At 32.1% G+C, this 14,012-nt stretch overlaps 1 protein-coding gene across 1 annotated transcript in view; it reads left to right on the top strand.

Moving 5' to 3' along the window:
* The window catches only part of LOC132721758 (FYVE, RhoGEF and PH domain-containing protein 4-like), an 88,346-nt gene that overhangs the window by 9,207 nt on the left and 65,127 nt on the right, over nucleotides 1–14,012 (top strand). The window contains exon 2 of the mRNA XM_060706124.1: nucleotides 9,030–9,296. Coding sequence (XP_060562107.1) covers nucleotides 9,030–9,296 — 267 coding nt within the window. The remainder of the gene's footprint in view (nucleotides 1–9,029; nucleotides 9,297–14,012) is intronic.

Raw genomic sequence — 14,012 nt, 5'->3', positions numbered from 1 at the left:
ACAGTCATGAAAGTATCCAAATGCTCTGGCAGGATTCAAACCCTAAACTGTGGGGGTCAGTTGCTCAAAATTTATTTTTCTTTTACCAGTTGGTCATGGATACCACTCACTTTTAATGGTTAGCTTAGCAGATTTTTAGTTTTAAATAGACTGTCATCTGATCACAAAATTAAGCCATTGTGCCAAGCCATATTTTTTTTCAGTCATTATTTAATTGTGCCAAATATAATTTGCTTCCATTAATAAATTACAGGCCTTGACATTTAATTCTAATTAGTGTCATCTTATTTGCATAAGGTCATTAGGTCACAGGATTACCTTTAGAATTAAAAATTGATCTTCTAGGCTCAACAACTAGGTCACTAGGTCAAATCAAAGGTTAATCAGGTCAACTCTAAAGAAGTTCTAAATTTGAAAAATATGTAACCTTTGTATGGTTAAAACTTTATGTCAGACTGTGCTAGCATATGTACAGCCAAAGTTTACTAGCAGAAATCTAGGGTATTTAAACCATTTTGCATTAATTTCTGCTATTTAAGAAAAATAAATGGGAATTCAAGCGAATGGAAATTAGAGCCACTTCTAATGCAGAACATTCTCTTTCTGTAGAAACAATCTAGAAAATTCTTAATAGGATTTTCTCTGAAATTTTACAGCTAAATCAACAAGGAATTTGGATAAGCCTTTAAATGCCTGTTTTCAGTTATGTAAAGGAAAATAATTTTGTCCTAATGTTTAAACAATCATATTCTTAGTAGTTTATAGTATAGTTAAGCATTACCTCAAATATCTTAATTGGACTTGCCCATCTTTCAATCTTCAGTATAAATCTATGATAAATATATTACATATGTGTCGAAAGGACACGGATGTCCCCACATTTCTCTGCTTTGTCTTAAGTCTCCACATGGACAGCATGGTTGCTTAAGGGAAATCTATAATTATGCATCCCCCTTATATGGGGGCATAAAATACTAGTCCATACTGAAACCTGTACAATTTTATGCCCCCATATAAGGGGGATGCATAATTATAGATTTCCCTAGCAACCATGCTGTCCCTGCCGAGACTTAAGACAAAGCAGAGGAATGTGGGTACATTTGTGTCCTTTGGACACATTATCTAGTATATTTATCATAGATTTATATTCTCAGAACAAAAGAAAATATTCTTATTTTGACTTGAACTATTAAAAAATATTCATTATGATCGAAAGATGTAAAAAATTTATTATTATATCTTGTTATATTAAACCAATTATGATCTTTATACATTATGAATTGTTGTGATGACTCATCTTTCCATACAATATTCATTCCATATTTTGAAGTATCCTACCATATATTGAGAATAAGTGCAACAAAATATCAGAGATTTTGCCATTAATGACCACCTTTCAACAAAGGCCAGCCATTTTATCTCGATCAAATGGTGGTCTTTCCGAAGAGACGATACAATATGGATATGAATACGATATGGATCAAATGCACTTTATCTAGTTCAAGTCGTACACAATAGATGACTGTCATTATGAAGTTTAGGTTGCATTTTCGTCAAAAAGCTTTACGGGAAGATCAAAAACACTGTATATGACTTGTATTTCCTGTACATTATTATTATTATATAAAATTTATACATCATTCAGGATAAACTGTCAGTTGAAAATCTATTTTTATCAAGTATTTAGTAATGAGATGATAATATTCAAATTCATATTAGATTGATATTAAATTGTATATTTATAGGAATACTATTCATTTGTTCACATGATTAGGGTTTAAGTCCTTATTTTCTTTTTTTACATGCATATCTAAGTCAAAATATTTAAATTTAGGGACATCTGAATTCCAGTTCTTCATTATTGTTTAATACCAGTTTTAGTTTAAATGATGATTCTTCACAATATATAGCGAAAAATAACAACACCACATTTAGAACATATTTTCTTGCATATCAGACTGGTGTTTCTATTTAGAGTTTTATCCATGCCGGAAATTTCATCTGGCATGGTGGTGCCAGATGAGTGGCATGCTTTACATTGGCATGCTTAGAATGCTGTAATTTCACTGTTATGAATAAAGTTGTAATTTCATTCGCTGTTGTAAGAAATATTTTAAGTGTTCTGACATAAATTTCCATGGAAAATTGTTTTATCAAGGTAAAAAACTTAAAATATGATGGAATATGGTAGAATATGCAAGAAAAAAGATGACTTTTTTGCGGTTCGGATCGGAATATCTGTCCCTCAGGATCCTGCCCATAGGCTGGTCCACTCAGGACGGATATTCCGATCTGAATCTCAACATAATTATGACAGATATTATTAATATTGACAACTGGCCAATACTTCAACAGAGGTAATTAGAGATAAAGTATCCTTTTAAAAGGAAAGGCTTGCACAGTTGTGCCTTCATCCCAACCCTTAAAAATTGTTGTTGTTTTTTTGTTTCAATTTATTATCACATTTTTTTTTGAATTACGGTTTTGTATATCATAAAGGGTTTATTTAGTTGTTTTTTTGTAAAATCGAATATTTTTTGTCAAAACGATTTGAAATCTATTCTCTATATTGTATAAAACTAATAAAGAAAATAATCAATCGTAAAAATACTAACGTGGAGATCTATCTATCATACTGAACGGAAATAAAACAAGTGTGCACATTTCATTTCCATTTTTTTCGCAGAGAAATCATTCGTTTTGGCAGTTGCTAATTTCATTTATATAGCATCTTTATGGACAAGTAAATGCACTAAAATACTTCGTTACGTGGTAGGCCTACCAATTAATAAGCATGTATCAACTATGTTACACGACCACAGATACGATGCGCTATCTGTAGATCAGCACGTGGTAAGGTTAATGATATGCATAGGCTATTTTTAGATTACCTCACTGCGTTCATTAGATCTAAATATAACTCGATCATGCACTAATATTCTGTGTGATTTGGTAAGCAGGACCACCCTTGGAGACGGAATACTACTACAGTAACCATTCTCTATTGTATAAAATTAATACAGACAAAACAATTATAAAAGAAACTAACTTTTGCGTCTTGAAAAAAAATTGAAACGGAACAATTTCGTTTATACTTTATTACTGTTTAAACCGATAAATCATATAAACAAACTGGGATTACCGAAGTAACTAAAATAGCTTAGATTTCCGTAATATTACTTCGTCTGATTCCGCAGTATGACGGAATCGCCCGAATTGTCACGATTGCAATCGGAAGTACATCGGCTATTATCATTAAACCGAAGAGTGACGGAAAGGGCCGAAAAGTTGCGATTGGCACGATTGCAGCTGGTTTCCCGTTCAATCATGCACTAACAAATGTGAGCAGGAAACCACCTAACCGGAACAGCTTTTCCAAAACAGATGGCTTGCAGCCGTGGCTGCAAGCCAAAAAATAACAAACATCTCAAAGATATTATGGAAGTTAATTTAAAATAAAAGAAAGATTATATTTTATTTTTACTGATAATTTATCTTGAATGAATAGTAGGGTGATTTTAAGATCGATGAATGACTCATCGTCATACAGTAGTAGATAACAAATCAGGAAGATTGTTCATTTTTGTTGTCATATATATCTTAAACAATGAAATTAACATATCATCGCGAGTACAATATGACTATCTGATTTAAACTTCCTGATATCTAGTTTCAAGTGTTGAGACATTTAATCACTTAATGCAACTCTTAAAAACAATATAAACAAATGATTATAAACAAATGACTTAATGAATATATCTTAAAATATGGAAGAAGATTCTGAAGTTTTCTTTACAAAGTTGGAGGAGGATATTTGGAATGATTTAAAACAATTGGTTGATTCAGATCTTTTGGGTAAATAGTTTTTTTTGGTTAAATTTACAATATTTGTTATCAGTCTTCATGTAAGTAGGGTTTTCTAAAATAAGATTAAGATAAAATATCTGTCGATTTTTTTTGCAAGAGAGACAACTTTAAACATTGGTCTTCTATATCTTCATCTTAAAATCTAATGAACACATAAGCTTTATGTTTATTATACTCATATGTTTATACTCATACCTTCATGTTTATATCCTCATACTTTCACTTTTATACTCATACCCTAATGTTTATATACTTATACCTTCAGGTTTATATACTTATACTATCATGTTTATACTCATACTCTCATGTTTATAAACATATATTATCATGTTTATATACTCATAACTTCTTGTTTATATACTCATACTTTCATGTTTATACTCATACTTTCATGTTTATACTCATAACTTCATGTTTATTATACTCATACTTTCATGTTTATACTCATACCTTAATGGTTATATACTCATACTTTCATGTTTTAAACACATACCTTAATGTTTATATACTCATACTCTCATGTTTATATACTATTCTTCTCATGTTTATTAACATGCTTTCATGTTTATATACTCGTACATTCATGTTTATACTCCTACTTTCATGTTTATACTCATACCTTAATGTTTATTATACTCATACTTTCATGTTTATACTCATAACTTCATGTTTATATACTCATACTTTCATGTTTATACTCATACCTTAATGTTTATATACTCATACTTTCATGTTTATACTCATACCTTAATGTTTATATACTCATACTCTCATGTTTATATACTATTCATCTCATGTTTATTAACATGCTTTCATGTTTATATACTCGTACGTTCATGTTTATACTCATACTTTCATGTTTATACTCATACCTTAATGTTTATATACTCATACTTTCATGTTTATACTCATACCTTAATGTTTATATACTCATACTTTCATGTTTATTAACATACTTTCATATTTATATACTCATACTTTCATGTTTATACTCATACCTTATTGTTTATATACTCATACTCTCATGTTAATTAACACATAACTTCATGTTTATATACTCTTGCTCTCATGTTTATTAACATGCTTTCATGTTTATATACTCATATTTTCATGTTTATACTCATAATTTAATGTTTATACTCATACCTAAATGTTTATTATACTCACACTTTCATGTTTATATACTCATACCCTCATGTTTGTATACTCATACCCTCATATTTTAAACACATACCTGTCAAATTCTGCTTCTAAAATTAGTACATGTAGATGAAATCTTGAAATCTGTCAATCACAAAATTCAAGTTGACTTCATACTACTTGATTTCTCACAAGCTTTTGACATGGTCAGCCGTGAAAAACTTCTCTATAAGCTGCATTTATATGGTATAAGGCGAGAAACTCTCAAATGGACAATTCTGAGTACAGTTCCAGTGTCTCAGGTCACCTTGCACTGGAGCTGTCATCGACCAGATCCAGTCTGCGCAGCATTCTGTTGCCCACTGGGTAAAGAAGGACTACAATCAAGTGTCTCAGCCATGTTTGATTCCCTAGAGTTAGAGGAGTCTAGCGCAAAGACAGATAGTCTAGAGCCTTTATGCCTTATTATGCTTCAAACTATCCTGAAAAATAACGTTGCCATTCCTCTTCCAGACTATCTTAAACCAGTAACTAGACCAATTTAGGTTTCCAATTTCAAACAACTATTGACTACTACAAATACTCAGTCTTTTCTATGACCATTTTCTATGACCATTTCTGATTGGAATGCCTTGCCCTTAATAGACCTATTCTAGGCCAAAGTTCAATTAGGCTATAAGCCGGTTTAAGCATGTATCACTTTAATTAACAACTGAGATATTTTTATCTAATTTAAACTTTTTATCTCACTTTTAAATGTCTGTTTTTAACTTTCTTTTAAACTTCAATTTTTATCCTTCTTTTAAGTTTTTATTCCTCTTATAAACCTTTGTTTTTATCCTGCTTTTAAAGCTCTGTTTTATCCTTCTTTTAAAGCTTTGTTTTTAGCTCACCTGAGCAATGCTCAGGGTGAGCTATTGTGATCGCCCTGTGTCCGTCGTCCGTCGTCGTGCGTCGTGCGTCGTGAACTTTTCACATAAACAACATCTCCTCTGAAACCAATGACTGCACATCAACCAAACTTTACAGAAATGATCCTTGGGTGGTCCCCTTTCAAAGTTGTTCAAATGGTTCCGGTCTGTTGCATATGTAGGTCACAGGGCCAGAAAAGGGATTTCAAAAAACACAAAATTAAAAAATCTTCTTGTCTGAAAGTACATGGGCCAGAGCTTTTGATTTTTTGGTATATGGTATCATCTATGGGTCCTCTACCAAAGTTGTTCAAAATTTTGTCCCTAGTGTCAAAAATTGGCCCCGCCCCGGGGGGTCATAGGTTTTTCCTTATATGTCTATAGGTAAATCTAAAAAAATCTTCTTCTCTGATTTTGGCAAAGGCTACAGATTAGATATTTGGCATGAAAACATTGTGTAGTAGACCTCTATCAAGATTGTTCAAATAATGGCCCTAGGGTCAAAATTGGCCCCGCCCTGGGGGGTCATTGATTTTCATTACATACATATTGTGAAAAAAACTTGAAAAATCTTCTGGTCTGAAACTAAATGGCCTAGAGCTTTGATTTTTGGTATATGGTATCATCTATGAGTCCTCTACCAAAGTTGTTCAAATTTTGTCCCTAGTGTCAAAATTGGCCCCGCCCCCGGGGGGTCATAGGTTTTTCCTTATATGTATATAGTAAAATCTAAAAAAAATCTTCTTCTCTGAATTGGCAAAGGCTACAGATTTGATATTTGGCATGAAAACATTGTGTAGTAGACCTCTATCAAGATTGTTCAAATAATGGCCCTAGGGGTCAAAATTGGCCCCGCCCCGGGGGTCATTGATTTTATTACATACATATAGTGAAACTTGAAAAATCTTCTGGTCTGAAAGTAAATGGCCTAGAGCTTTGATATTTGGTCTATGGTATCATCTGAAGGTCCAATACCAAAGTTGTACAAATTTTGTCCCTAGTGTCAAAATTGGCCCCGCCCCGGGGGGTCATAGGTTTTTCTAATATGTATATAGTAAAACATAAAAAAAATCTTCTTCTCTGAATTGGCAAAGGCTACAGGTAAGATATTTAGGCATGAAACATTGTGTGGTAGACCTCTACCAAGATTGTTCAAATAAATGGCCCTCGGGTCAAAATTGGCCCGCCCTCGGAGGTCATTGATTTTCATTATATACATATAGTGAAAAACTTGAAAAATCTTCTGGTCTGAAAAGTAAATGGCTTAGAGCTTTGATATTTGGTCTATGGTATCATCTATAGGTCCAAAACAAATTTGTTCAAATTTTGTTCCTAGAATTAAAATCGGCCCCGCCCTGGGGGGTCATTGTTTTCTCTATATGTATATAGTAAAAAACTTAAAAAATCTTCTTTTAAAGAACCCAAAGAGCTAGAGCTAAGATATTTAGCATGAAACATCTTCTAATGGGTGTACTACCAAGTTTGTTCAAATAAAAGCCCTGGGGTCAAAATTGGCCCCGCCCCAGGGGGTCATTGATTTTCCCTATATGCATATATTTTTCTTTTAAAGAATGCAAAGAGCTAGAGCTAAAATATTTAGCATGAAACATGTTTCCAAATGGGGGATGTCTTACCATGTTCGTTCAAAAATAAGAGCCCTGGGGTCAAAATTGGCCCCGCCCCGGGGGTCATTCATTAGCTCGACTTTTTTTTTTAGATATATACATATTATATATATACATACATATATATATATATATACTATATATATATATATATATATATATATATATATATATATACATACATACATATTTATTAATATATATATATATATACATACATACATATATATTTACATATATATAAGATATATATATATACAATATAGATACATACATAGTTTCATATATACACACACACCAAAAATACAATACATATATATATATATATATTTCATATAACCTATATATATATACATAAAAAATCTTCTTTTTAAAACACCCAATAAGCTAGACCTTAGATGTTTAGCATGAAACATCTTCTAATAGGTGTCAACCAAGTTTGTTCAAATAAAAGCCCTGGGGTTTAAACTGGCCCCGCTCCGGGGGCCTATATACAGGTGAGCGACTTTGGGCCATCATGGCCCTCTTGTTATCCTTCTTTTAAACCTCTGTTTTTATCCTTCTTTTAAAGCTTTGTTTTTATCCTTCTTTTAAACCTCTGTTTTTATCCTCCTTTTAAAACTCTGTTTTTATCCTTCTTTTAAAACTCTGTTTTTATCCTTCTTTTAAAACTCTGTTTTTATCCGTATGTTAAACCTCAGACAAGTGACACAAAGTCTAGCCAAACAGCATGGAAGATAGATAAATATAAATTCAGATTAAGCTCATACCTTTATGTTTATATACTCATATTTTCATGTATAAAAACTCATACGGTACCTTCATGTTTATTCTCATACCTTCATGTTTATTCTCATACTCTCATGTTAATTCTCATACCTTCATGTTAATATACTAATATTTTAAAGTATAAAAACTCATACCTTTATATCTCATACCTTCATGTTTATTCTCATACCTTCATGTTTATTCTCATACCTTCATGTTTATTCTCATACTCTCATGTTTATTCTCATACTCTCATTTTAATTCTCATACCTTCATGTTTATATACTTATATTTTAATGTATAAAAACTCATACCTTTATATCTCATACCTTCATGTTTGTACTCATATTCTTATGTTTTGGGGCAACAGTAGCAGGGACATTGAATTATTTCATGTGAGGAAGTTATCCAGCTAGTTTACAGAAAGTCAGTTGTTCCACTCAGGTGCCTGAAATAATGTAGGGAGGGACATCTAAGGTGCCCCATCCCCCCACCCCCCCCCCCCCCCCAAAAAAAAAAAAAAAGATGATTGATTAAAAATGAAATAATAATAATGTACTTTTAATATTTTAAGAAAATAAAAATACCTCAGCTCTCAGCTAATGAATCGACGATGACTAGACTAATTTACATAGTAAATTGGACACTGATTAAAAATGTATCATCAAATTTTTCAATTACCTTTGCAAGTGACTTCATGTATTTAACTATTTTACAGATCGAGAAGGATTTGACCTTGAGAGAGAGTTAAGGAAGTGGTTGACCTTGAGCAAAAATGGAGCACAGGATCAGCCAGAAGATGAGTGCAGCAATGAGAGCATCAATGAGGGCAGTAATGAGGTTGAAAGTGACAAAGAAGGTGATGAAGCTAAGACAGAGGGAGAAACTTATCAGCTGAGGGTATATCAACATTACCGGACCAATATTGGATCGCCCTCCATTTATAGACGATCCTTCACACAGGATGAGATTAAAAGATTTGTAGGTAAGTGATTTTTATGAGTAGACTGCATGATTGTAGTATCTGGGAGGTGACAGGGTTGATCCCCAGCAGAAGTTCATCAAAAACTGTTCTACATATATAAACAAGCCATAAACCTTTACAGAATCAGACTGTTGAAAGTAACAGTCAAATTATTATAAGGGCACTGAATATTTGCAACATCATGACAAATCATTTTGTAATATGCGGCGAATGACCTCACCCTAGACAACCATTCAATGCGTCACCAGTGATGTACTGGTATATACATGCCGGTATAAACATAAATGACGGAAGTAAGTATTTCTCTATTTTTAACAAATTCCAACTGTGTTTCAGTTAAAATCAATGTTATGGATTCATCATCGCACAGGTTTAGCTTGTTACAAAATAAAGCCACCATATGTCCTTTGCTGTGTTGGTGCAACGTAAAACCCAATTTAAAAAAAAACTGAAATATTTGTTACCTATCTAGGGGAAGTAGTTCTGCCAAACAGTTTTACAGATTTATGCCCCCTTTTCTTTGTTCTTAATTGAGAACAATGAAGAGCACTGCTCCTTTGACAGCTGTTGTTTTATTTTGTTTTGATGTTAAAAGAGTGTTGTACTGTCATATTTGGCTATGAAAACAATGCAAAAAAAAAAAAAAGCAAAAAACAGATGGCGCCGTGGCCCAGTGGTTGAGGCATCAGACTAGCAATCTAAGGATTGCTGGCCACGTGAGTTCGAAACCCAGTCATGGGCAGCTTTTGTTTCCTTGAGCAAGAAACTTTACATTCATTGTTAAGTACTAGTTGGTTCTGGGAACGTATTTGACAGTGTATCAATAAGCTTATAGCTTCCAACACAATCACAAACAAAAATAAATTTGTACAAACTGAAAGAGGGAAACAATACTAATTAATACATGAACACAGTAATTGGAAAAATATCCATGCATGTTTGCAAATATTGTGTGACTCTCTCCACAGGGACAGTCAAATAGCTCTTCATCTTGTTACAACAGAACATAACTCAATGTCCCCAATCAATGGTAATTAACTCAATGAAACCTTGATATGTCTAAAATACCATGAATCCTGTAAACCTGTCCCCTCTTGGGGGAATACACATGTCAGGGTAAAACTCATCATCCAAATTGATTATCTTATATTTCACTTTTGTCTGAATGAGGGAAAAAAAAGAGGCGAATGGTAATTCTAATTTTCTGATGCCAGATCCATGGTAGTTTGTATGGAGACCTGTCAATTATGAAGCAGTTAAATGGTGTTACAAGGTCTCCTGTCGATTCCTAAAGAACGAGTTAAAGACAATACCAGCTGCATATTGTTTATGGTTATAAAATATTATTGCTTATTATAGATACAGAGAATTTTATTTATCACTATGTGTTTTATTTTGCTATATTTAGAAAAGGAGGAAATTTCATTCTTGTCTTCCAACTAATTCATGACCAAAAAAATATGAAAATATAGATGTGTTAAGTCCTGCGTTTGCTGCTTTTTGTTTTTCATTTACATGTATGAAATTTAACAGTTTTATTTGTTAATAGTTTAGGGGGATTGAACTCTCCATTAAGACTTTCAATTCAAGTGATGATGATTACTATACTGTTGTTTAGTCTGACCTGATTATCATGATGGTAGTGTGTGACGGGCAAGGCTCTATACTATCATGCTGATGGACCAGGCTATTAACTGTCAGCATATGCTGTCATGCCAGGCTATATACTGTTATGCTGATGGGTCAGGGTTCATACTGCCATGCTGACATCGACCTGGCACTATTCTTTCTGATTTTAAAAATTAAAATCTCTGGCAAACCAACAGTCAACAATTCTAAATTCAAAATAAAACAATTTGGATGGCAGTAATGATTACGCAAAAATAATAGTAATGTATATTTTCAATATTAACAAGATGTTTCCTGGTTTGTGCACTCAGCTTGCAAGCTGTTGCTATATGATGATGACACTTGTTGTGGTGAAAGTGATAATTTATCTGATCTGCAGTATGTCAGCGCTTTAGTATCACATGCTTTTAACAGGAACTATAGGTTCTTTGTTTTGACAGAAATGGGAAAAAGAGAAAGTAATGTTATATATAACATGACTGAGTATTAACCATTTCTGAGAGTTTTAGTAGGAAAAAATCAATATAGATATACATGTATATTGTTAACATTTGTGTTGAAATGCGGTATGAAATGAAAGTTATTGATACAATATTTGAGATTTTATTTAATTTTACCCTTGAAATATATAGAGGATATTGAATGAGTGTAGGTTTAATACTAAATTTATTGAACAAGTTGAATAAAATCATATTATGCGAGCCTCTGGCGAGCATAATATTGTTTTATTTTACGAGTTCAATAAATTTAGTATTGAATCTACACAAATATAATATTCTATTTATCACATATATAAAATAAGACAGATAAACTGTTAACAAGAGTCATTTTACTTTAACGCGCCTATAGTGTAACGCTAACATTAGCGCGCTTTAACGCTATGTTTATAGTGCAAATGACGTGACGTCAAAGTGTTATTACACTAGTGTAATATCGTCTAGTTTAATATCGTTTTTATTAAATGGCTTTATTATATACACTCCTGCGCCGCGGTTTATGTGATAAGGTGCTATATCAGTCAATTATATTTCATTTTTGTAAAAAATAAATATGAAATATAAATATGAAAGTGGGCGGAGTCAAAACTCATATTTATTTTAAGGGACTTCTTTCGCCATTTTGTTTTAAAAATCTGATTTTTTAATTTTGTTTTGAAAACTATCTAAAATGTTAGAAAATGGTCTAACTAAGAAAATAAATCCGAAAACCAATATCTTTAATTCAGTTATTAACACTGAACAGACGTTTAAAGAGTTGTTTACGTGACGTCACAATGTACTCTGCGCCAAACATCGCATGCAAAACAAAACGCATCTATAAAGAATATATATATTACTGCATGCTGTACAATTGCAGTTGGGTAGGAAGCAAGGGGATTCGTAACAATTTTTCTTTGATAATGAAATTAAATAAAAAGGTTATTTTTTCATTTTTCATGAAATATGGTATAGATTTTCATGCACTCAACATGATAAAATGCCATTTTATCATGTTTCGTGAAAATATATTCCATATTTCACTCAAACCAAAAAATATCCTCTTATTATTCAATACTACATGTCAATTAAGCTTATAATTTGCATTTCCAATAACACTTATTCTTGTATTTTCTGACTGTCTAACTTGACTGAATGATGTTTGCAAATTTCTGACAAATTGAGCTGCAGACCAAACCTACTTTAAGCACCACACCTCCAGATTCATGCTAATTTTCATGAAAATTTTGAAGAAATATTGAAGTGAACAATTTAGTTAGTAATTCACACATTGCAAACAGCACTTGCAATCCATGTAAATTACCTAAATAAGGTCAAAATATGCAACATTTATAAATAATAGCCCTTAGTGCGTTTAAGTAACACAGAAGAAATATGGTGAAAAAACTGCCAAATCTGTCATTTATTGCTTATAACTTGTTATTTTTTACTCTTATCCTGAACCTTTTTTTACTTTTCTTTAAATCAGAGAATATTTTTCTCAAGTTTTTTTCTTTTTTTTCTCAATATTTTGGCTTATCTGCATGCATCTTAAAATAGCATTGGAATATATATTTTGTTAAATGTTGTTTCATTTAAATTATTTGTCATATTTACCTGAGTTAAAAAAAAACTGATTATAAAGACATGAAAACAATGTAATTATAAACATTTTCATCTTTTTTCAATATTTAATTATTTTATATAATTGTTTTGTTCATGCCCTGTAACAATGTGGGAGTTTTTATTTCTTTACTTCTTTTGTTTTGACTTAAAATAACAAATCAAAAATTTTGTAATTTATTACAAATTGCATTATTGATAGCTAATTATCTGCACAAAAAACAGTCATAAGTGAAATCGAATTGTAAAATTGTTTGAAGCATTCAAATTCAGCAGACAATGGATGGAGACAGTAAAATAATCTTGTAATGATTGTATTCTATTGTTGTATGTCCATAAACAACAATAGAACATTAATGATATTGAGATAGTAGATATGGTAGTAATGATTATTTCCACTTTGATATTGTATACAGAATTGCGAAGGATCAGATAAAAATGCCTGTTAAATGTTGCATCACTCCAATAACACTGCATAAACACAACATATGGTTAGTGTTAAATGGTAATGTATTACCGAATTAATTTTTCATAAGACATTAATGAAAATTGCTGAGGGCTAAAATTATCACCTATGTGTCTGTCCTTACACAGAATTAGCTCACCTGGTCTTACAACTGCAGTTAAGTTTACCTGGTCTGACAAGTGCAGTGTTAGTTCACCTGGTCTTACAGCTGCAGTGTTAGTTTAACTGGTGTTACAACTGCAGTGTTAGGTCATCTGGTCTTACAACTGCAGTGTTAGGTCACCTAGTCTTACAACTGCAGTGTTAGGTTACCTGGTCTTGTAACTGCAGTGTTTTGTCACCTGGTCTTACAACTACAGTGTTTGGTCACCTGGTCTTACAAGTGCAGTGTTAGGTCACCTGGTCTTACTAAACTGCACTTTTAACTTTAACTGCTCCCCTTTAGATGTGTAAGCTTAAATTGAAAGTAATTAGCCTGTGCCACAAGTATCAAAAATGGAAAATGGACAAGTCCATTTAAAC

The sequence above is a fragment of the Ruditapes philippinarum genome, unplaced genomic scaffold, assembly GCF_026571515.1.
Source record: "Ruditapes philippinarum isolate M1 unplaced genomic scaffold, ASM2657151v2 ctg1407_1_1_1_1, whole genome shotgun sequence".
Classification (NCBI taxonomy): domain Eukaryota; kingdom Metazoa; phylum Mollusca; class Bivalvia; order Venerida; family Veneridae; genus Ruditapes; species Ruditapes philippinarum.
The sequence above is the reverse complement of the archived record's forward strand: the minus strand, read 5'-3'. Positions and strand labels throughout refer to the sequence as shown.